Consider the following 22,653-nt stretch of genomic DNA (forward strand, 5'->3'; position numbering starts at 1 on the left):
GCCATGCTATAGGAACTTAGTCTAAGTGACACCATTTTGGGCCTGTGGTTTTCTTCATAACAATTCTTCACTTTTGAGCAGACTCTGAGCTTAACTGACAGATGTTATCAAGCTTGAAGGTATTGGCTTCTCTCTAACCTATCTCACTGAAGTTCCTACAACTTTGCTCCTCTGTGAGGCATCAATAGGCCATGACATTTTTACTTAACCTCTGTGATATTCATAGGTCACATTTTCCAGTTGACATTTTTTAAGTTGATAATTTTTGTTGTTGTTGTTCCTTAGATGTTCCAGTCTCAGGGGGATAATTTGCTTGGTGGTTAGTAGCTGCAAACATACATTTAAAGTTTTTTGAGAGAATATAATGGACCAGGGAGATTATTATGATTACTATAAGCAGGATAATTCCCCAAATTTAGAATATACCTTGGAACCATGGTCCCCAAGACCCAAACCAATCAAAGTCAAATAAGTCAAAGAAAATGCCCATGGAAAGGCATACCTTTTTAAAGTCAAGCAGCTTGTCCTTATTTTGAGTTTTAGCTTCCTCAAAATTGTCAACCTAGACATGGCAGGTGATGTTGTTCAAAGGACAGACACCTCCTTGATCACCTAAAAGATAATCAAGAGCTCTTCTGTTATCAAGGACAACTATGGCTGGAGAGTTTAAAGACGTTTGTTGGGCTACTATTACTTTGGCAGATTTTTTAATGATTTCAAGAAGTAGGGAGACATTTTTGATTGTAGCCTCATTTATATTTATCCCTAATTGGGGAAATATAGACCTGCCAAAAGGAGTGAATCCTGAGTCACAAAAGCCTCCTGAGAAGTCCTATTTAACTCAACAATGTAAATTTAGGAGAAACAACTAATGAGATGTCTTATTTTGCTTGTGAAAAATTAGGGGCACATAATTTTCTCTTTGCCTGAAATCAAAGACATTATTCCCTGCCTTAGCAATGGCCTGAGAGATACAGATGAGGGTGTTATCTTTCTAGGCCAATGCCAGAGGAGAGGAGAGGAGAGGAGAGGAGAGGAGAGGAGAGGAGAGGAGAGGAGAGGAGAGGAGAGGAGAGGAGAGGAGAGGAGAGGAGAGGAAAGGAAAGGAAAGGAAAGGAAAGGAAAGGAAAGGAAAAGAGGAAGAAGGGGGTTTATGTTCAGTTAATGTATTAAGTCTTAATCTGGAACCCTGGCAGGAAGCCATCTACCTCAATGTCAGCTACTTCTCTTCCTTGTCAATTTGATTTAGAGGTCTCTACCATCTTTTAGTTTTGCAGCAGTGTCAGTGGTCAGAGGCACTTGTTAAGGTCCCTTTCAGTGGGGCTCAAGGGTTGTCTTCCTCTGATGACATTTTAGACCAGCCACCTGGTCTAAAGAGGGTGACTAACAGGTTCTTTTAAATTAGGATCTAGCAAACCTTCTTTATGGATGACATCCTATGGATGACAGGCTTGAGCATAAAACATTAGAGATTTACAGTAGCTGATCATACTAGCATGAAACAACAAGGGATCAGCAAAAGGCTGTATACTGATAGAATTTCAAGTTGATAAAGCTTTTGGTAAGGCTTCTAGGATTAGGCCAGTGAAGTGGATGCCTTAATCACTGGAGATAGTGGAAAGTACACATAAATGGGAAACACATTTAAGTTTTTTTGTTTTTTTGCTTTTCCCGTGAGGGCATCAGACTTGGAACAAGGAAAGACTTTAATCCATCTAAAAAAATGCATATACAATAATAAGAACATATTGATAACCCATACTAGGTAGCAATTTAGTGAAGTCTAGTTGCAGGTGTTTTGTTGAATTTACAACCATTATTTCTCCATATGAAATTTTCTCATTCAGAAGCAAACTGGTGCCATGTCAGAGGACATTAAAATGGCAAAAGTCTGGCAATGAGGGGCCATTTTTGCAGGAGAATGGACTTCATCTACATGTACCACAATCCTATAAATATAAAAAAGGCTTAGTATTATTTATTTGACAGTGCTTCCATGTAAATTACATATGAAATGCCCAATTTGTTTAACAAATCTTTTGGAATATTCCAAGTTAAAAAGGCATTTAAAAAAAAGAATTTGATTTTGGGGGCACCTGGGTGGCTCAGTTGATTTAGCATCTGACTACAGCTCAGGTCATGATCTCACAGTCCATGAGTTCAAGACACCTGTCAGGCTCTGTGCTGACAGCTCAGAGCCTGGAGCCTGCATCAGATTCCGTGTCTCCCTCTCTCTCTGCCCTCCCCTGCTCATGCTCTGTCTCTTTCTCTTTCTCTCAAAAATAAATAAACACTAATAAAACTAAGAAAATTAAATTAAATTTAAAAATAATTTGATTTTGGAAGTTTGTCAAAAATACCAAAAAAGGGCTTTTAAATAAAGCACTTATTCTAAATAGGATCACAGATAATTATGAAACTTAATATTTAAAAGGTAAAAAATCTTCTACAATAATTTTACTAAAACCAGACTAAAAGTCCAAGAAAACTGTCCTTTTAAAAAAGACAAAACCAAATTTTAACTTTGCACCAGCTTTTGATATTAAATCTATTTTAAAAATAATTTTTTTAATCTTAGCCAGCTTGACCATATATTAATTTTCTAAAGGTTTGCTTATAATTATTTTTTATATTCTGATTTTGTCCTTTGTCTTTTTATCCTTAAATTAACCTCTATTTAGGACAAAATTACTTTTTTTCCACGTCAACAAAAAAATGCGTCTTAATTTTTCATTTATTTTATTATTTATTTATTTATTTATGCTGAAAATGTATCCTTTCCTGGCATACAGAGATGTTTCCCCTATTTTTAGTAGTTTTAATTACAAATATTAATTAGAACTTTAACCCTTAGAAAGCTTAATTTCTAGTCAAAACTAAGAATAAGCAATTGTGAAGGGTCACATCAGCATTTTTTAAATTTTCAAATTTATGAATATATGTTAAAATTTCTAGAAGCATGTCTCTTAAAGTTTTCAAATGTAGCATTAACATTTCCAAATATCTTCTAGTTTCTCTGTAACAAGCCAAAAGTAGAAAAACCTATGTTTATTAATTAATATTTTAGTATTTTGTCTTATTTGGAAATTAGATATTTATATTGTTATGGAACCAGGCTGGAACACTGGCAGAAAAACCAAGCAAAATTTGGAGATCTTGGTGGATTGGAGATTTATTTAACACCAGCAGGCTCAGAGGAGACCGTTTCTCCAAAAATCTGAGCGCCGAATGCAAGTGGGATGTGTAATTTATAGTTGTCAGCTTCCATATCTGTGGTGGGTTTTCTCATGTGCAGCAAACAGGGCAAGAAGAACCCGGAAGAGGGGTCTCTAAGCTAGAGACCAGAGCTTGTTTTAGTCCCCTCGGCCATCTTTGGCGCAGTACTTTATTCATTTCTCCATCATTCCCCGCTTTGAAGCCTTTAAAAAAAACTTGCCAAATACTTGCCATCAGACAGGCCTACAATACCTGTAGAATTGGGCATATTCCTCTTCATGAGGTCCCCCAAATATCCTGAGGTTCCTGCACCTGCCTGGAAGTGACCTTCATTACTCATCTGGTGAGGCTTCTGGGAAATCTGTAAGCAAGGTATCAGGCCAACATTTCCAAGGGGTTTTATGGCTCCATGTTTCATAAAGCCAACCTTAGTTCCTTAAAGCTATCTGGTGATATCTGAGTCTATGAATGTCACTCTGAAATATGACATTCCAGTCAAAGCCTTGGTAAAATAACCAGTATTTCCAATGGTGAACTATTACAGAATGAACAGATTCTTATTGAACTTATGCAAACAATTGTAATTGCCATGAAACAAAGAATACTCACCGAGAGTTTTTGAATTTTAGGAAGTTATGTAGAGAGAAAAGATAAATGCTTCAGTTTTCTTTTTTTTTTAATTTTTTTTTCAACGTTTTTATTTATTTTTGGGACAGAGAGAGACAGAGCATGAACGGGGGGGGGGGGGGGGCAGAGAGAGAGGGAGACACAGAATTGGAAACAGGCTCCAGGCTCTGAGCCATCAGCCCAGAGCCTGGCGCGGGGCTCGAACTCACAGACCGCGAGATCGTGACCTGGCTGAAGTCGGACACTTAACCGACTGTGCCACCCAGGCGCCCCAATGCTTCAGTTTTCAAATGAATGCTTTATGACATTTCTGTATATCATAGATATCTTAAAAGAAACTTTCCTTATTCTGAAAGAGGAAACATTAGAGAACCAGCAATATTTTCAACAAGAATCATAAAACTATAATCTTCTTCAGTTCATTTAATCCCATGTTCCTAATTCTTGTTCAATTTGAATGCAGCTTTTTAGTTCTGGAAATTCTTACCCATTTTAGTATCAACCTTAAAGATGTTGAATACCTGTATTTGTCCCCAAAGTCCTTTTTATAAATCTCCTTGAAGAAACACGTTTTGTGAGAGAATAAGAACAATTATAAATGACAAAATCTCAGAAATAGACATTGTTAAAGATCTGATGAGAGTTCATTATGATGCAATCGACAAAGAAATTCAGTTATTTCTGTGACACATAACACTTCAAGTAATCAGAATATTAAGTGATGACATTATACCAAAACACTAAAACTTTAGGAATTGCATATATATATGGGCAGTTACAGCATTTACCTGTGCAATACAACCTAAGGTTTACCATTGTATGACAGTGCTTTTCCAAGTAACTTAGCACCCAAAATAAAAGGGCCTAATTGGCCAAAAAGACTTAATTTACCATTTAAATCCTGGGAAGTTTGTTAAAACCTTAGGAAGTTATAAGTACATCCTGAATAGGATTACAGATCATTACAAATCTTAAAACTTTATTATTCAACCAAGGTGACAATAAAAGATCCTAAAGGTGAATGTATAGCATTATATAGTTGTTACCAAAACCTATCTCCTTTAACATAATCAAAGACCTGATAAAGATGAAACCTAAAACTTTGGTTTTCCCAGAAGACAAACCTTTGTTTGAATTGTCTTATCAAGAGCAGATCAACAGTCCAAGAAAACTTTGTCATTTGAACAGAGAGAAAAGCAGAATTTCAACCTTATACCAGTGTACTTTTAAACTTCCATTCATCTCAACCTCAGTACATCCTGAGCACACATAAAATTCCTTTCCAAAGATTTCCCTTCATGAACCTTCTACAACTTTCCGTTGCCTTCAAACTTTGTCCCAAAGCCATTTCTCTCCAAATAACCAGTCTCATATAGGACAAAATTATTTTCTTCTACCATCAACAAAAACAAATTTCCATCCCTTATATCTTTCTTACATACTTCCTACTTTCCTATATACAGGGTTGCTTTCCGTATTTCCATCAGTCTTAAATACACTTAGCAGAATTTTAACTCTTAGGAAACCTTAGTCTCCAATTGAGGACTTAGTAACCAACTGAGAGGTGTTTACACCAGAATTTTTTTAGATGGTAAATTCATGAACCAATTAAGTACAAAGCATGTTTTCCAATAGGTCCAAATAGCCTTCATTTCTCTGCAGTAAGAAGTTAAAAACACAAACCTATGTTCAGTAATCAAAGCTTTAGCAATTCATTCTATTTGGAAAAGACCTAGTTGTCCAAGGGGGGCGTACTTTACTCCTTGACCTTGAGGATGGGAGGAGGAGCCAATGGTGCCTCAGGCACTGAGGAGGGTATAGGAACCAGCTATGTAGACCACACCTACGTTGATGCAGAAACAGCAGGGGGAGGGGAAGGCAGAGGAGGAAAACCTAATTTAAAACCTTAACTCAGAGGAGCACCCACCATGTTTTTCCACCAAAGTGGAATATCCACATCAGGCCAAAGAAGACCAGGAATTTCCCTGAAACAAATGGAGTTTCAGCAACCGCTTGGGAACATTCTTTAAAGTCCCCATCCCGAGGCAGACTAACCACAGTTGGCCCCAATTATAGCTATTAACCTGGGAAAGGAGGGAGAATCCTTCACATTATTAGGCAGAGGAACAGGGAGAGAGAGTCAGTGTCCCCTTCAGTCTGATTCTCTGTCGGCCAGACCAATAAGGTCCCCTTCTCAGCGTTCCTCCTGATATTGGCTGGGTTTTGAGGGACCCTTCCGATTCTGACATTCATTCTTCCAGTGTCCCTTCTCTTTGCACTATGCACATTGGTCCTTTGCTAAGAGGGCTCTGGGCTTCCCCCATTTTTGTGGTTGGGGTCTTCCCATCTTTGCAGTGTCTGTTTCTTTTAGTGCTGCTGCGAGAAGGGTGGCCTTCTTTTTTAGTCTTCTGTTCACTTCTTTTTCGGCTGCAGCTTCTCTGTTCATAAAAACTTTATTGGCGACCACTATCAGCTGAGTGATAATCATCCCGGCAAAGCCCTCCAACTTCTGGAGTTTGCTTCTGATATCTAGGGCAGCCTGTGCCACAGAGGAGGTATTTACCACTTGTTGACTTTCTGGTGTATGCACGGTATGCTTCACATAGTCTTTCATAGTAGTCTCCGGGAGTTTTGTTTTCTATGCTCTAATAAAACTACTTTTTTGTACTGAATTTAAGGTTATTGGTCTAGATAGCTAAAGTTTCCTTTAATATTTGTGGAGGAGACAATTAAGATTTGTATTTGGGGACACCTGGGTGGCTCAGTAGGTTAAGCGTCCAACTGTGGCTCAGGTCATGATCTCACGGTTCATGAGTTTGAGCCCCTTATCGGGCTGTCTGCTGTCAGAGCCAGCTTCTGATCTTCTGTCCCCCTCTCTCTCTGCCCTTCCCCACTCACGCTTGTGTGTGTTGTCTCTGTCAAAATAAATCAACATTAAAAAAAATTTTTTAAAGATTTGTATTTGTCCTTGGCAAGTCAAGTTCTAAATGGCTTTAGCCCTTGTTTTTTCTTGATAAAAATTACCTCTCTGAAATTTGCATTTTAAAGAGATGGACTAATTTCCTGGAAAAGACCAGGCAGCACACTGAACATTTACAGTTCAATAGCATAGGAAAAAAAAAAAAATGCAACCACTTTCTAGAATGACTTACTCTCTCAAGGCCAGGATTTTTACAATATTTATACATATTTTGAGATAAATAGGTTGTGGGATGGGCAAAAAAGATTGGTGACCTTTGAATTGCTTCTGTAATCACTTCTGATCCTGCCAAGACTAAATTCATAAAATAAGAACAGCTTTTTTTTTAAATTCCTTAAAGAATTGGGTTGCTGTGTAATGATATTAAAAGACTGACACACCCATCCACCTATGAAAATGTCTTCTTTTCCTCTGGGTACTTTGAGCTTAGCTGAGAAGGCTTAAAAGTTTTATATCAGGTTTTGAATATCAGTTTCCAATTTGGCCAAATTTCTGATTATACAGTTAAGTCTTTTCGAATATCTTCTCAGGTTTTAGCTAGGACAAACAGTAAATATTTCTGGCAATATCAAACAACTTCATGCACCCAAGAGGAATCCTCAAAAAAGGTGTAAAAGATACAATTTTTCGATATCTGGAATTACTCCCATAGATAGCCAAAAAAAGAACTGACAATCTGAATGTCCCAGGCAGGCAGAAACTCAAACCATTTCTTAAGATGTAAAATGAAAAAAGTACAAAGAAAATACTTAGGCCTGGGAGGGAAAGAATAAAAACCTAATAGGTCTAAATTTGGACCAGAAGGGATAACATGAATTTTTTTTTAAGGTTTTATTGTAATCACCCAGTTCTCAGATCAGCAAATTCATTCCATAACCCCCATCACCTATTCACCCCTCCCCCCCAGGACCCTCCAGTCTGGTAACCATCAGTTTGTTCTCTATAGTTAAGTCTGTTTTTTTGTTTGTCTCTCTCTCTCTCTTTTTTCCCTTTGCTCACTTGTTTCATACATTCCACATATGAGTGAAATCATATGGTATTTGTCTTTCTCTGACTTATTTCACATAGCATAATATATTCTAGCTCCATCCATGTCCTTGCAGATGGCAAGATTTCATTCTTTTTGTGGCTGAATAATATTCATTATGTATGTATGTGTGTGGATATATATATACATATATATGTATCATGTATATATTTATATATAAGATACATATATATTTGATATATATATATATCTCACTTATTCTTTATCCATTCATCATCTATTGATGGACACTTGGGTTATTTCCATATCTTGGCTATTGTAAATAAGGCTGCAATGAACATAGGGATGCATGTATCCCTTTGAATTAGTGTTCTTGTATTCTTTGGGTAAATACCCAGTAGTGTGATTGCTGGATCAAAAGATAGGTCCATTTTTACCTTTTTGAGGGACCTCTATACCATTTTCCACAGTGGCTACACCAGTTTACATTCCCACCATCAGTGAAAGGGTTCCTTTTCCTCCACATCCTTGCCAACACCTGTTGTTTTTTGTGTTGTCGATTTTAGCCATTCAGATAGGTGTAAGGCAATATTTCATTGTACCTTTGATTTGCATTTCCCTAATGATAACTGATCATGAGCATCTTTTCATGTATCTGTATGTCTTCTTTGGAGAAATGTCTGTTCATGTCTTCTGCCCATTTTTCAATTGGATTATTTGTTCTTTGGGTAGTGAGTTGTATAAATTCTTCATATATTTGGGATACTAACCCTTTATCAGATACGTCTTTTGCAAATATCTTCTCCTTTTCTGTAGGTTGCCTTTGAGTTTTGTTGATTGTTTTCTTTGCTGTGCAGAAGCTTTTTATTTTGATGTAGTCCCAATAGTTTATTTTTGCTTTTGTTTCCCTTGTCTTAGGGGAATTATTTAGAAAAAAAAAGCTGATCTGGACGATGTCAGTGAAATTACTGCCTGTGTCTCTTCTAGGATTTTTATGATTTCAGGTCTCACATTTAGGTCTTTAATCTATTTTGAATTTTTTAATGTTTATTTTTTTTTGAGAGACAGAGAACATGAGAGGGGGAAGAGCAGAGAGAGAGGGAGACAACAGAATCTGAGGCAGGCTCCAGGCTCTGAGCTGTCAGGCACAGAGCCCAATGCAGGGCTCGAACTCATGAACCATGAGATCATGACCTGAGCCGAAGTGGGATGCTCAACCGACTGAGCCACCCAGGTGCCTGGTCTTTAATCTATTTTGAGCTTATTTTTGAATATGGTAAGAGAAATTGACCCAGTTTCATTCTTTTACATGTTGCTGTCCAGTTTTCCCAACACCATTTGTTGAAGTGACTGTCTTTTTCACACTGGATATTCTTCCAGCTTTGTCAATGATTAATTGATCATTTAGTTGTGAGATTCTTTCTGGGTTTGCTGTTGTATGCATCTGTGTGTCTATTTTTGTGCCAGTAGCATACTATTTTGATTACTGCAGCTTTGTAATATAACTTGAAGTCTAGAAATATAATGCCTCCAACTTTTCTTTTTCAAAATTGCTTTGGCTATGTAAGGACTTTTGTGGTTCTATACAAATTTTAGGATTGTTCTAGTTTTGTGAAAAATGCTGCTGATATTTTGATAGGGATTGCATTAAATCCATAGATTACTTTGGGTAGTATAGACATTTTAACAATATTTGTTCTTCCAACCCATGGGCATGGAGTGTCTTTCCATTTCTTTGTCATCTTCAATTTTTTTCATTAATGTTTTTTGTTTGTTTGTTTGTTTTATTTACTTTGAACCAGTGAAAGTGTGGGAGGGGCAGAGAGAGAGGGAGATAGAGAATCCCAAGCAGGCTGTGTTCTGTCAGCGTGGAGCCCACATGGGGCTCAATCTCACGAACCATGAGATTGTGACCTGAGCCCAAATCAAGAGTTGGATGTTTTACTGATTGAGCCACCCAGGTGCCCCATCAGTGTTTTATAGTTTTCAGAGTACAGGTCTTTTACCTCTTTGGTTAGGTTTGTTCTTAGGTATATTATTATTTTTGGTACAATTGTAAATGAGATTATTTTCTTAATTTTTCTGCCGCTTCATTATTGGTGTATAGAAATGCAACAGATTTCTGTACATTGATTTTGTTTCCTGTGACCTCACTGAACTAATTTATTAGTTCTAGCAGTTTTTCGGAGGAGTCTTTTAGGTTTTCCGTATAGAATATTATGTTACCTGCAGTGAAAGTTTTACTTTTTCCTTACAATTTGGATGCTTTTTGTTTCTTTTTGTTGTCTGATTGCTGTCTCTAGGACTTCTAGTACTATGTTGAATAAAAGTGATGACAGTGGACATCCTTGTCTTGTTCTTGACCTTAAGGGAAAAGCACTGACTTTTCCCCCTTTGAAGGTGATGTTAGCTGTGGATTTTTCATATAGACGTTTATTATGTTATCTTCCTTCTAAACCTACTTTGTTGGGGGTTTTTGTAATGAATGGATGTTGTACTTTGCCACATGTTTTTTCTGATGCTATTATAATGATTATATCAACAAGACAAAGGATAAAAACCATATAATACATCATGTTGATTGACTTGTGAATATTGAAACACCCTTGCATTCCAGGAATAAACCCTACTTCATCGTGGTGTATAATTTTTTAATGTATTGTTAGATTCAGCTTGCTAGTATTTTGTTGAGGATTGTTGCGAGATATATTGGCCTGTAGTTTTCTTTTGTGTGTGTCCTTATCTGGTTTTGGTATCAGAGTAATGCTGGTCTCATAAAATGAGTTAGGAAGCTTTTTTTAATCTTCTATTTTTTTTTTTAATACTTTGAGAAAAGAATAGGTAAAAGGCTTCTGTAAATGTTTGGTAGAATTTGCCCGTGAAGCTGTCTGGTCCTGGATCTTTGTTGGAAGTATTTTGATCACTGATTCAATTTCATTGCTAGTAATTGGTCTGTTCAAATTACTGTCTCCTACTCTTACAACTAAAAGAGCTAGAGAAAGAACACACAAAACCCCAAACCAATAGAAGAAAGAAAATAATAAAGATTAGAGCATAAATGAACCAAATAGAAACTAAAAAATAGAGATCAATGAAACCTGGATATGGTTCCTTGAAAAGATCAACAAAATAGATAAACCTCTAGCAAGATTTATCATGGGAAAAAAAAAAAAGAGGGAGGACTCAGACCAAACCAGAAATTAAGAGGGGAAATAACAACCTATACCACAGAAATACAAAGTATTATAAAAGTATGTTATCAAAAATTATATGCCAAAAAATTGGACATCCTAGAGAAATGGATAAATGCCTATAAGCATATAACCTACCAAAACTGAATCCAGAAGAAACAGAAAATTTGAACAGACCAAAATTTTCCTAATTTTTCCTAAGAAAAATTAACTTATACTTTTTATGGTTTCTGCTTTATTCACAGAAAATTTATCAGTGTGGTATAAAACATGTTTACTAATAGGTGCAAATATTTTTGATTCCTCTGTAAAAGTGAATAAGCCTATGTTCAGTGATTAATGTGTCAGTATTTTACTTGGAAATAATTTTGATACTTAATGAATTTAACTTAACTCATCACTTAGCAAAACTTTAAAGTTTAAGGTTATCAAAAAGATTTAGGGAAATGATCTTAAAATGTCACCTAAACTTTTTTATTTAATTTATGCCTATTCAGTTTGCTTCTTAATTATGTTTAGATTTGGAACATTAGACAAATCAGCTCTATTCTAATTTTTTTTTTCCTCTGAAAAATTTTGCAACATAGTGTGAACCTGTTTGAATAGTAAGCCTAGGCAGAATAAAAAAGTCTATGTATTATAGTCAGTGTTGATAAGACTAAGATATGTTTATTATAATCAATGAGCAAACTGAAATTACCTTTAATACTAAAACTTTTCCCAGGTCTGGTGAAATTGACAAGCAGTTCCTTTAGTTTCTATTATATTTCTGAGATTTTTCTAAAAAATTCTTAAGTTATAAGCACTTATATTTAGGCCAATTAAACAGAGCTCTTTACAAATGTTAGTAGTACCATCCAGAGGTAGAAAATATCACATTCTATAATAGAAACACATAAACATATAATCAGAAACCTTATTGTTTAAAAATGTTTAGCCATGAGATGAGTATGATAATGCAAAACTCACAGGGGGCCCTCATTCTAAGGTAGATATGGGAGTGCCTGTAAGGTCATTAACTTGATAGACTTCTGTTTATGCTCATGTAAGGCAATTTAGAGAGAGGAATAGGATGAGTATTGAACTAAAAGAGGATAGAGGGAAGTAGTAAGAATTGTCTGAGTCTTACAGTCTTTTGCATTACTTTTTGCATCTTTTTATTCTTTTATGTTTTTTGCTATGAAATTTTCAGTGAAGCTATTTTTGGAATTTTGAAGGTTTTACTTTTAAGTACACTTTTTAAATGATCTTATCTAATTGGAACATTCCTCATAGTGGCCATTGTAATTTTATTGTTTTAAATAAAATTTTCCCATTTCTGTAGATATTCACACATTCTGGGACCATAGTTTTTAGAAATAAGCAGGTGTGCTAGAAGGTGGTGTGCTTGACTGTTTAGAAAAGGATGCCAAGTCTTTGGGTTTCTCAGAGCCAAGCTGTTATCTAAAAGGGATATGCAGGTGGGTTGGGAATCGTGCATGTTTTACAGTGTACCTTGTTGCACAGAAACGTTCTTAAAGTCAGTGGCTTACCTAGTATCTAACCCACTGTGTAACCAACTTATACTAATGCGGTAGTCTTTGTATTAGGTGGTGTGCACACTAACATCTCTTAAATGTTCAACCCATGCCCACCAATTTTTGCAGGTTTTTGGTGTCCAAGATTCCCTTTAGCAATTAGTTTTTATCTCATGTGCACATTAACAGGAACCAATAGTTACCAAGGAAACAAAACTGTGGACACCAGCAGGAAGCAAAAAGGATTGAACTAGCAGACCTCAGAGAATGGGGACTCTGGACTAATTCCAAATGTAACTGCCACCAGCAGTTCTTAATGTGGAATCTGAGGATAGAACCCAGGGCCAGGTTTCAGAAGTTACTGTGAACTTGCCAATAGAAGTTCCTATACACATCAACAGCATTTCCCAATGTGGACTAAACCAGCAGACTCCATTAATGGAGACTGTGGACTGTAACTGGGAAAGGATTCCAAACTGAAATTGCAGACTGAAATAAGAGCTAAGGACTAGCGTTCTGTTAGTGATCCTCCTGTCGGTCTACACTGCAAAGGAAATTAGATTGGGAGCTAGATGCAAAAAGAACAGAGATCAAACTCAGAGGAATCACCAATGGCCCTCAGAAATGGTGAAAAAGACAACGAAGTCAAAAGTGTTGGTGAGGCATTTGGCTTCTGTTTCTTATCTCAGAACGTTGTCAGAAGTTTATGTCAGTTGTCAATACTGCCACAAAATTTGTTATAAAACAAAATTCAACTGAGTAAATTTGGAGATCTAACTGGCTTTACTCAATGTTTCATGAATTAGGCAAATGGAAAGGAGTTCCATAAGCTGCAGGAAAGGAAAGTTTTTTAAATGCAGAGAGGGAATGGCAGGAGAAGGAAAAAAAAAAAAAAAACGTTGTTTAGGCAAGATCACCCGCTTGAAGGGAACAGAAATGGTCTAATAGCAGATTACTTCTAGTGTTGACCAAAATTAGTTTGGATGGTTAACATTTATATTCTTGGAGGTGCTAAAACTGCAATTAGGTTAGGTATTAAGACTGGGTTTACTGACATGGGTCCTTAACATAAGTGGTTCTATTTGGGGCCTGTGGCTTTCTTTTTAACAACAGATTTGCCTTATTTTCCTCATACTTAACTATCACTAAAAGTTACCTAAATACCAGTAGTGGATTAATGATGTCATTTGCTCTTCCCTGTTAAAAAAGGTATTATTGCCCCATTTTTTCACTGTCTATTTGGTGCTTAGAAAAACTTAAGAAACTTGCTCAACATCACAAAAGATCTAGAATCTGGGATATCAGGAAGATATGGCAGAGTAGTAAGTTCCTAAATTCACCTGGTCCCATGGACACACCAATATAACAGCTACATATGTTATATGGTACAACAAACCTTCCATAGTTAATCATAAAGCAGAGGCCACATGGAATAGTGTAGAAGGAAGACACATAATTGGGAACCAAACCCCCCAATGAGACCAATCACAAATGGGAGAGACATCACAGATAGAAGAATGGGGGGATCAGCACTGAGAAGATGAGTCCCTCATAACATTTGGCTTTGAAAACCAGCAGGGCTTAACTTAGTGAGCTTTTGCTATCAGCAGAGCTTAATTCCAGGCACTTTTAAAATCAGTAGACATAGTTCTGGGAGAGCTAGAGGGTGATAAGATACTGAGTCCCTGTCCTTAAAGAACCAGCATGGTAAATAACCAATGGGAGTAAAAACATAGAAGCACAGTTAAAAAACAAACAGACAACAAACCAAAAAACTGTTATATATTATGAAGGAGAGTTATTTACTAATCTCAGAACACGTACTGAAGGGACAGGGATCTTCAGGAGAATTATACAAGAACAAAAGTGCCAGAAGATACCACTTATCTTCCTCCTTGCAAGACTAGATAGCTGGACACTTGCCAGAATCAATGTGAACACATCCCACCTCTCTTGCTAGCACCATGTGCCAAGTGCCCACATTCCCCTGCAGATTCACCCTATGCAACTCACCTGTGTCAACAGGGCATCCCTCCAAAGCAGCTCCTGCCCCAACACACCCTGTAAGCAGCCTCACCAAAGGCTGTTGCCATTGCAAAGTGATTCTTTCCCTGGCATGAGGAGAAGAAAAAAACATATATACCCGTAAACTCACAGTTCCTGCACCTGAGTCTTTTAGCTGGCTGTGCAGGGATAGTGCTTTGCCTTTTGGTTCACCTGCAGCCCTGGCAGACATACTGGATGCAGACATTGGGTTTGACTGACAACCTTGCCCACCATTGAAAGCCTCTCAGGGGCTCCACAGGGAGAGCATTTTGCAGTTTGGTGCATGTGCACCTGTGGCAGACAGAGAGCAGACAGCAAACCTGCCTGCTGACATGCCCTACCTAAAAGCCTGTAGCATCCTCAGACAGACTTTTCAACAGCACAGCAACCAAATACTGATTATTGCATCCACAGTGGGAAAACTGGGTCATTACAGCTGACTTGACTGAATGCAAATGCAGCTCAGCCACGACAGGAGAGTACACACGCAGCCCACATAGGAGACACCCCTGAAATGCCTAGTTCTGGTGACCAGGAGACATTGTGCTACAGGGCATCACAGGACTTCTTCATAAGGCCACTACTTCCAAGACCAAGAGACATAGCTGACCATCCTAATACATTGAAACAAACACAGAGAGTGAGACAAAATGAGCAGAGGGATATATCACAAAAGACCAAGACAGAAGCACAGCAAACAAGCTAAATGAAATAGAGATAAGCAATATGCCTAATAGAGAATTCTAAGTAATGATAATAAAGAAACTCACTGGACTTGAAAAAAGAGTAGAGAATCTCATTGAGACCATCAAAAAAAAACAACAAACAAACCAGAAATATAAAAAAAGAACCAGGTAGAGATGAAGAACTCAATAACTGAAATTTAAAAAATACACTAGAGGGAATCAATAGAAGATTAGAAGATACAGAAAAATGAATCAGTGATTTGGAAAACAAGGTAAGGGAAAGCAAGCTAAACAGCAAAAAGAAAAATTAAAAATGAGAATAGGTTGAGGAAACTCAGCAACTTCAAGTCTAATAACATTTGCATTATAGGGATATCAGAAGGAGAATAAAGAAGGGGATAAAAATTATTTGAGAAAATAATAGCTGAAAACTTTCCTAATCTGGGAAAGAGACATTCAGATCCAGGAACACAAAGAATGACTACCATCACCAAGGAGGTCCACACCGAGGCAAAATATTAAAATGACAAGAAAATAGTGATAAACAGATAATTTTAAAAGCAGCAAGAGAAAACAATTATATACAAGAGAACCTACATAAGACTATCAGCTGATTTTTCAGCAGAAATTTTGTAGGCCAGAAGAGTGTCATGATATATCCAAAGTGCTAAAAGAAAGAAACATGCAACCAATAATACTCTATCTAGCAAGGTTATCATTCAGTATGGAAGAAGAGATAAAGAGATTCCCAGACAAAAAAAGTTGAAGGAGTTCATCATCACTAACCCAATCTTCTAAGAAACATTAAAAGGAATTCTTTTAATGGAAAGAAAAAGCCATAACTAAAAAATGAAAGTTATGGAAGAAAAATATTCATAAGTAAATGCAAACATATAATAAAGGTAGTAGATTATTTATAAAACCAGAATGGAGATTAAAACACCAAAACAGTTAAATCAATTATATTTACAAAAATCAGTCAAGGGATTCACAAACAAAAGGATATAAAATATATCACATATATAAAAACTGGGGAGTCCATGATGTAAAAATTTAGTGCTTTTAGAATGAGTTCAACTTAGCTGACCATCAACTTAATATAGCCTACTATACACATAAGATGTTATATATGAACTTAATGGTAATCACAAATAATGAACTTATAATAAATACACAAAAAAGAGAAAGGAAACCAGGCATAACACAAAAGAAAGCCATCATACCCAAAGGGAAGAGAGCAAGAGAAGAAGAAAGGAACAGAGAAGGATGACAAAAACAACCATAAAACAAATTAAAAAATGGCGGTAAGTACACACCTATCAATAATTACTTTAAATGCAAATGGACTAAATACTCCAATGAAAAGACACAGGGTCACTGAATAGATAGAAAATAAGACCCATCTATAGGCTGTCTATAAGATACTTACTTCAGAAGTAAAGATACATGAAAATTGAAGGTCAAGGAATGGAAAAACATTTACCGTGAAAATGTAAATGTAAAAAAAAAAAACCTGGGGCAGTAACACTTCTCAAATAAAATAAACTTTAAAACAAAGACTAGCAAGAGACAAAGAAAGGCACTATATAAAGGAAAGAGGATAAAACAATTGTAAATATCTATGCACTCCACATGGAGGCACCTACATATATAAAGCAGCTATTAACAGACATAAAAGGAGAGATTGACAGCAATGCAGTAATAATAGGGGATTTTAACATTTCATTTACATCAGGGGATAGATCATCCAGAAAGATAGTCAAGAAGGAAAAAGTGATTTTGAGCAACAGATTAGACAAGATATATATAAATATATTCTATCTAAAAACAGAAGAAAACACATTCTATTCAAGTGCTCATGAACCATTCTCCATTATGATCACATGTTAGGCCACAAAAAAACATCTCAATGAATTCAAGAAGAAAGGAATTATTTCATGTATCTTTTCTGACTATAATGGTATGAAACTAGAAATCAATTACAAGAAAAATTATGGAAAGAACACAAACACACAGAGGCTAAACAACATGCTACTAAACAATGAATGGGCCTACCAAGATCAAAGAGGAAAAATAAACAGAAAAAAATGAAAATGAAAACACAATAGTCCAAAATCTTTTGATGCAGCAAAAGAAATTTGAAGACAAAAGTTCATGGCAATATAAGCTTACTTTCAACAAGAAAAATATGAAATAAACAACACCAATCTTATACCAGAAGGGCCTATAAAAGGAAGAACCCAAAGTGAATAGAAGGAATGGAATAATAAAGATTAGAGCAGAAATAAATGAAATAAAGATTAAACAATAGTAAAGATCAATGAAACAAAGATATGGCTCTTTGTAAAGATCAACAATATTGAAAAAAGAGAGAACTCAAATAAAATTAGAAATGAAAGAGAAATAACACCACAGCAATACAAAAAAAATCATAGGTAAATATTATAAAAAATTATATGCCAAACTGGAAAACCTAAAAGTAGTAGACAAATATCTAGAAAAATATAACCTTCCAAAATGGAATCAGGAAGAAATAGAAAATTTGAATTACTAGCAATGAACTTAGATCAGTAATCAAAAACTCTCAACCAAAAATCAGGATAAGATGGATTCATGGGTGAATTCTACCAAACATTTAAAGAGTTAACAACTATTTTTCTGAAAGTGTTCAAAAGAAAAAGAAGAGAAAGAGGGGGAAGGGGGAGAAGGGGGATGGTAGAGAGCGTTGAAGAGTGGGGAGGAGGGAGAAGAGGGGCAGAAGGAGGGGGGAGGAGGAAGAAGAAGGAGAAAAGGAAAAACTTCCAAATTCATTCCATGAAGCCAAAATTACTCTGATATCAAAACCAGAGAAAGACACTGGAAAAAAAAAAAAAGAAAACTACAGGCCAATATATATGATGAACACAGACATAACATCCTCAATAAAATATTAGCAAAACAAATTTGATAATACATTAAAAAATCATTCACCGCAATAAATTGGAATTTATTCCAGGGATAAAAGTGTTCACTATTTGCAAATCAACCAGTATAATACATCACATTAACAAGAGGAAGGATAAAACCATATGATTATCTCAATAGATGCAAAAAAAAAATAATTGACAAAGTACAACATCCACTCATGATAAAAATCCTCAACAAAGTTGGTCTAGGGAGAACATACTTCAACATAATAAAGAATATATATGAAAAACCCTCAGATAATATCATATTCAATGGAGAAAAAACAAAAGCTTTTTTCCTAAGATTAAGAACAAGACAAGGATGTCCATCCACCACTTCTATTCAACATGGTACTGTAAGTCCTAGCTGCAGTAATCAGACAAGAAAAATAAAAAGCATACAAATTTATAGGGAAGAAGTAAAACTTTCACCATTTGCAGATGACATGATGCTATATATAGAACACCCTAAAGACTCTACCAAAAAACTACTAAAACTGATAAATTCAGTAAATTTGCAGGATATAAAATTAATGTACAGAAATCTGTTGCATTTCTATACACTAATAACAAAGCAGCAGAAAGAGAAATTAAGAAAAAAGTCCCATTTGCAATCACACTAAACAGGATTAAATACTTAGGAATAAACTTAACCAAGGAGAAAGACCTATACTTTGAAAGCTATAAGACATTGATGAAGAAAACTGAAGATGACACAAATAAATGGAAAGAACTCATAGAAGAATTAGTATTGTTAGTGTCCATAATACCCAAAGCCATCTATAGATTCATTACAATCCTTGTCAAAATACCAATGGCATTTTTCATAGGACTAGAACAAATAATTTTTAAATTCGTATAGATCTACAAAAGACCCCAAACAGCCAAAGCAATCTTGAGGAAGAATAAAGCTGGAGGTATCACAATCCCAGATTTCAAGATATACTACAAAGCTGTGGTAACAAAACAGTATGGTACTGGTACAAAAATAGACACATGGATAAAGCAAAGAGAATAAAGCACCCAGAAATAAGCCCATGCTTATGTGGTTAATTAATCTACTACAAAGGACACAAGAGTATATAGTGGAAAAAAGTCTTCAATAAATGGTATTGGGAAAACTGGATAACTATATGCAACATTATGAAACTGGACCACTTATACTATACACAAAAATCAACTCAAATCAATTAAAAACCTAAATGTGAGACCTGAAACCATAAAACTCCTAGAAGAAAACATAGGCAATAATTTCCTTGACATCAGTTGTAGAAACACTTTTTTTAGATATGTCTCCTTAGGCAACGGCACTGAAGCCAAAAAAAAAAAAAAACTTTTGAGACTACACCAAAATAAAATGCTTTTGCACAGCGAAGGAAACCATAGTCAATAAAACTGGGACACCTGGGTGGCTCTGTGGGTTAAGCATTTGACTTTGCTCACACAGTTTGTGAGTTCGAGCCCCACATCAGGCTCTGTGCTGACAGCTTGGAGTCTGGAACCTGCTTCAAATTCTGTGTTTCCCTCTGTCTCTCTCTCTCGAGAATAAATAAACAGTAAACAAACAAAACAAAACAAAAAGGAGCCTACTGAATGGGAGAAGATATTTGCAAATGCTATATCCAGTAGGGGTTAATATCCAAAATATATAAATATCTTATACAATATAAAAAAAAACTAAAACTAAAACAATACAATCAAAAAAATGCGCAAAGAACCTAAGTAGACATTTTCCAAAGAAGACATACAGATGGCCAACAGACATGTGAAAAGATGCTCAACATCAGTAATCATCAAAGAAATGCAAATCAAAACCATAATATTTATTATCTGACACCTATCAGAATGGCTAGAATCCAAAAGACAAGAAATAACAAGTGTTGGTGAGGATGTGGAGAAAAAAGAACACTTGTGCACTGTTGATGGAAATGAAAATTGCTGCAGCCATTCTGGAAAATAATATGGAGTTTTATAAAAAAATTAAAAATAGAAATACCATATGACCCAGTATTTCCACGACTGAGTATTTACCCAAGGAAAATAACAACACTAAAACTAGTGCATAAAAAGATGTATGCACTGCTATGTTTACTGCAGCATTATTTACAATAGCCAATATATGGAAGCAACCTAAGTGTCCATGGAAAAAATGAATGCATAAAGAAGGTGTGGTGTATGTACACACACACTCAATGATATATTACCCAAGAAAAATAATGAAATGTTTCCATTTGCAACAATATTGATCTAGAGGGTATAATGCTGAGTTAAGTAAGTCAGACAAGAAAAACAAATACCATATGATTTCACTCAAATGGGGAGTCTAAGAAACAAAAAAAAATGAACAAAGACAGTCTCTGAAATTCAGAGAATAGGTGGTTGCCAGCAGAGAGGTGGGTGGGGCAATGGATGAAATAGGTAAAGGATTTAGAGGCACAAACTTCCATTTATAAAATGAATATGTCACTGAGATGAAAAGTATAGCATAGGGCATATAGTCAGTGAGTTTATAACCTTGTTTGGTCACAGATGGTGATTACACTCGTCATAGTAAACACTGAATAATGTATAGAATTGTTGAATCATTATGTTGTACACCTGAAACTAATATAACACTATATGTTAATTATATTTCAATAAAAGAATCTAGAATCTAGAAAAGCTAAGATTTGAACTCAAGGCTTGTGATGCTACAGACCTCATAGCTAATCACTATTCAATAGAACCTGTATTCTTGGTTTGTGCTAACAGGTGAAACACTATAAAAACAATATCTTTATTCCACATTTAAAAAATAAATGGGCTTTTTGGTGTATAAAAAGGGAGGGCAGGAGAAGATGATATATAAACTCCTCAGCCCTGCTAATGTAGGCATGAGCTATAGTTTGACCTTTTCTCGTGGGCATCCATTTTTTTTTTCCTTCTGCCTTCCTGTCAGTCACTGATAAAGATAGGAAGAACTATTATTTGCACAAGACATATTTTTAAACATAACCTACATTGGCTGAGGGACTATTTGATCTCTTTGAGTAAGTCCGTTTTAGGCTCCCATTGCCCCCTCTGCTTTTTCAACTTTCAGTGAACTTTATCTTTTTATAATTACTTTACTGGAATCAATGCAAAACAACAAAAGGTATTAATGAAGGATACTAGTAGAGACATAAGTTCAAGCTGAGTTTTATGGCATCTTGTTTCTAAAGAGAGAGATGTGGTAAATTTGAGGATCATGTGTTTGGGGTGTGTGTGTGTGTGTGTGTGTGTGTGTGTGTATGTATGTATATATGTATGTGTGTGTATATATATATATATGTATGGTTTCAGTTTTGAAACTTCAGAAAACAATTTCTTTACAAATGGTTATATAAGTTAACTTACAAAAAAGTAAAAACATAACTACCCGATAAAACTTACTTTTAATATTTTGTTGGGTTTTATCTTTTTAGCTTTGTATCTGAATTATACACTGGTGATGTCTATAATATATACAATTTTGTATCTTTCTAAACATTATATCATGAATATACTATCATTTTTTCACTGCTGTCATTGATCCAGTAAAAAGAAACATATTTGGACTATAGCTTTGGACTATTTCCTGGGTAGTGAATTACTTGGGAAAAAATTCTGTACATTTTTAGGTTAATAATACACCACGATAATGTTTCTGCAAAGGTACTGCATAGTTTAGAATGCCAGCAGTAATATTAAGGAGTACCATTTTTACAACATTCTTACCATTTGGTATATAAGATATTTTCAAAGTGTGCTTAATTTTTAAAAAGTAAAAAATGGTACCTCATCATATTCCCTTGTGCTTCCCATTTAGAATGAAGAAGGAGGCCCACAGGAAGGAATTCTGGAAGATATGCCTGTTGATCCTGACAATGAGGCATACGAAATGCCTTCTGAGGTAAAACTTTATATACATACAACTCTGAAAGTAAACTTCAGGAGTTCAAGTTGGGTCTTTCTAATAAGCAGTATCAAAAATCTGTCCCTCTCAGATTTTTGTTACATTTGTTTTTATTGAAAACTCTTTACTCTCTAGAGGGATAAGTTGGCCAAATCCAGAATGTTTTGTGAAGACAACTTGAAAACTAGAAATGGTTTTTACATTTGTATTGTTTAAAAAAAAAAAGAAAAAGCTACAGAGACACTATGTTGTCCACACAAACTAATATTTGTACTTGCTTAACCTCTACAGAAAGTGTTTGGTGAACACTGCATTGGAAAATTATTTTATTAAATATGGTGTTTTTTAATTTAAATTTTAGTTAGTTGACATACAGTGCAATATTGGTTTCAGGCATAGAATTCAGTGATTCATCACTTATATGCGACACCCAGTGCTCATCACAACAAATGCCCTCCTTGATACCCATCACCTATCTAGCCCATCTCCACATCTCCACTTCATCAACCCTCAGTTCTCTATCATTAAGAGTCTCTTGTGGTTT

The 22,653-nt window shown here is 35.5% G+C and overlaps 1 protein-coding gene across 4 annotated transcripts in view; it reads left to right on the top strand.

The window, feature by feature from the left end:
- Positions 1 to 22,653, top strand: part of SNCA (synuclein alpha) — a 158,730-nt gene that overhangs the window by 126,902 nt on the left and 9,175 nt on the right. For all 4 annotated transcript variants that reach the window (XM_043572188.1, XM_043572187.1, XM_043572189.1 and 1 more), the window contains exon 5: positions 22,023 to 22,106. In XM_043572188.1, the coding sequence (XP_043428123.1) occupies positions 22,023 to 22,106 (84 nt within the window). The remainder of the gene's footprint in view (positions 1 to 22,022; positions 22,107 to 22,653) is intronic.

This window comes from Prionailurus bengalensis, chromosome B1 (genome assembly GCF_016509475.1).
Source record: "Prionailurus bengalensis isolate Pbe53 chromosome B1, Fcat_Pben_1.1_paternal_pri, whole genome shotgun sequence".
In the NCBI taxonomy this organism is placed as follows: domain Eukaryota; kingdom Metazoa; phylum Chordata; class Mammalia; order Carnivora; family Felidae; genus Prionailurus; species Prionailurus bengalensis.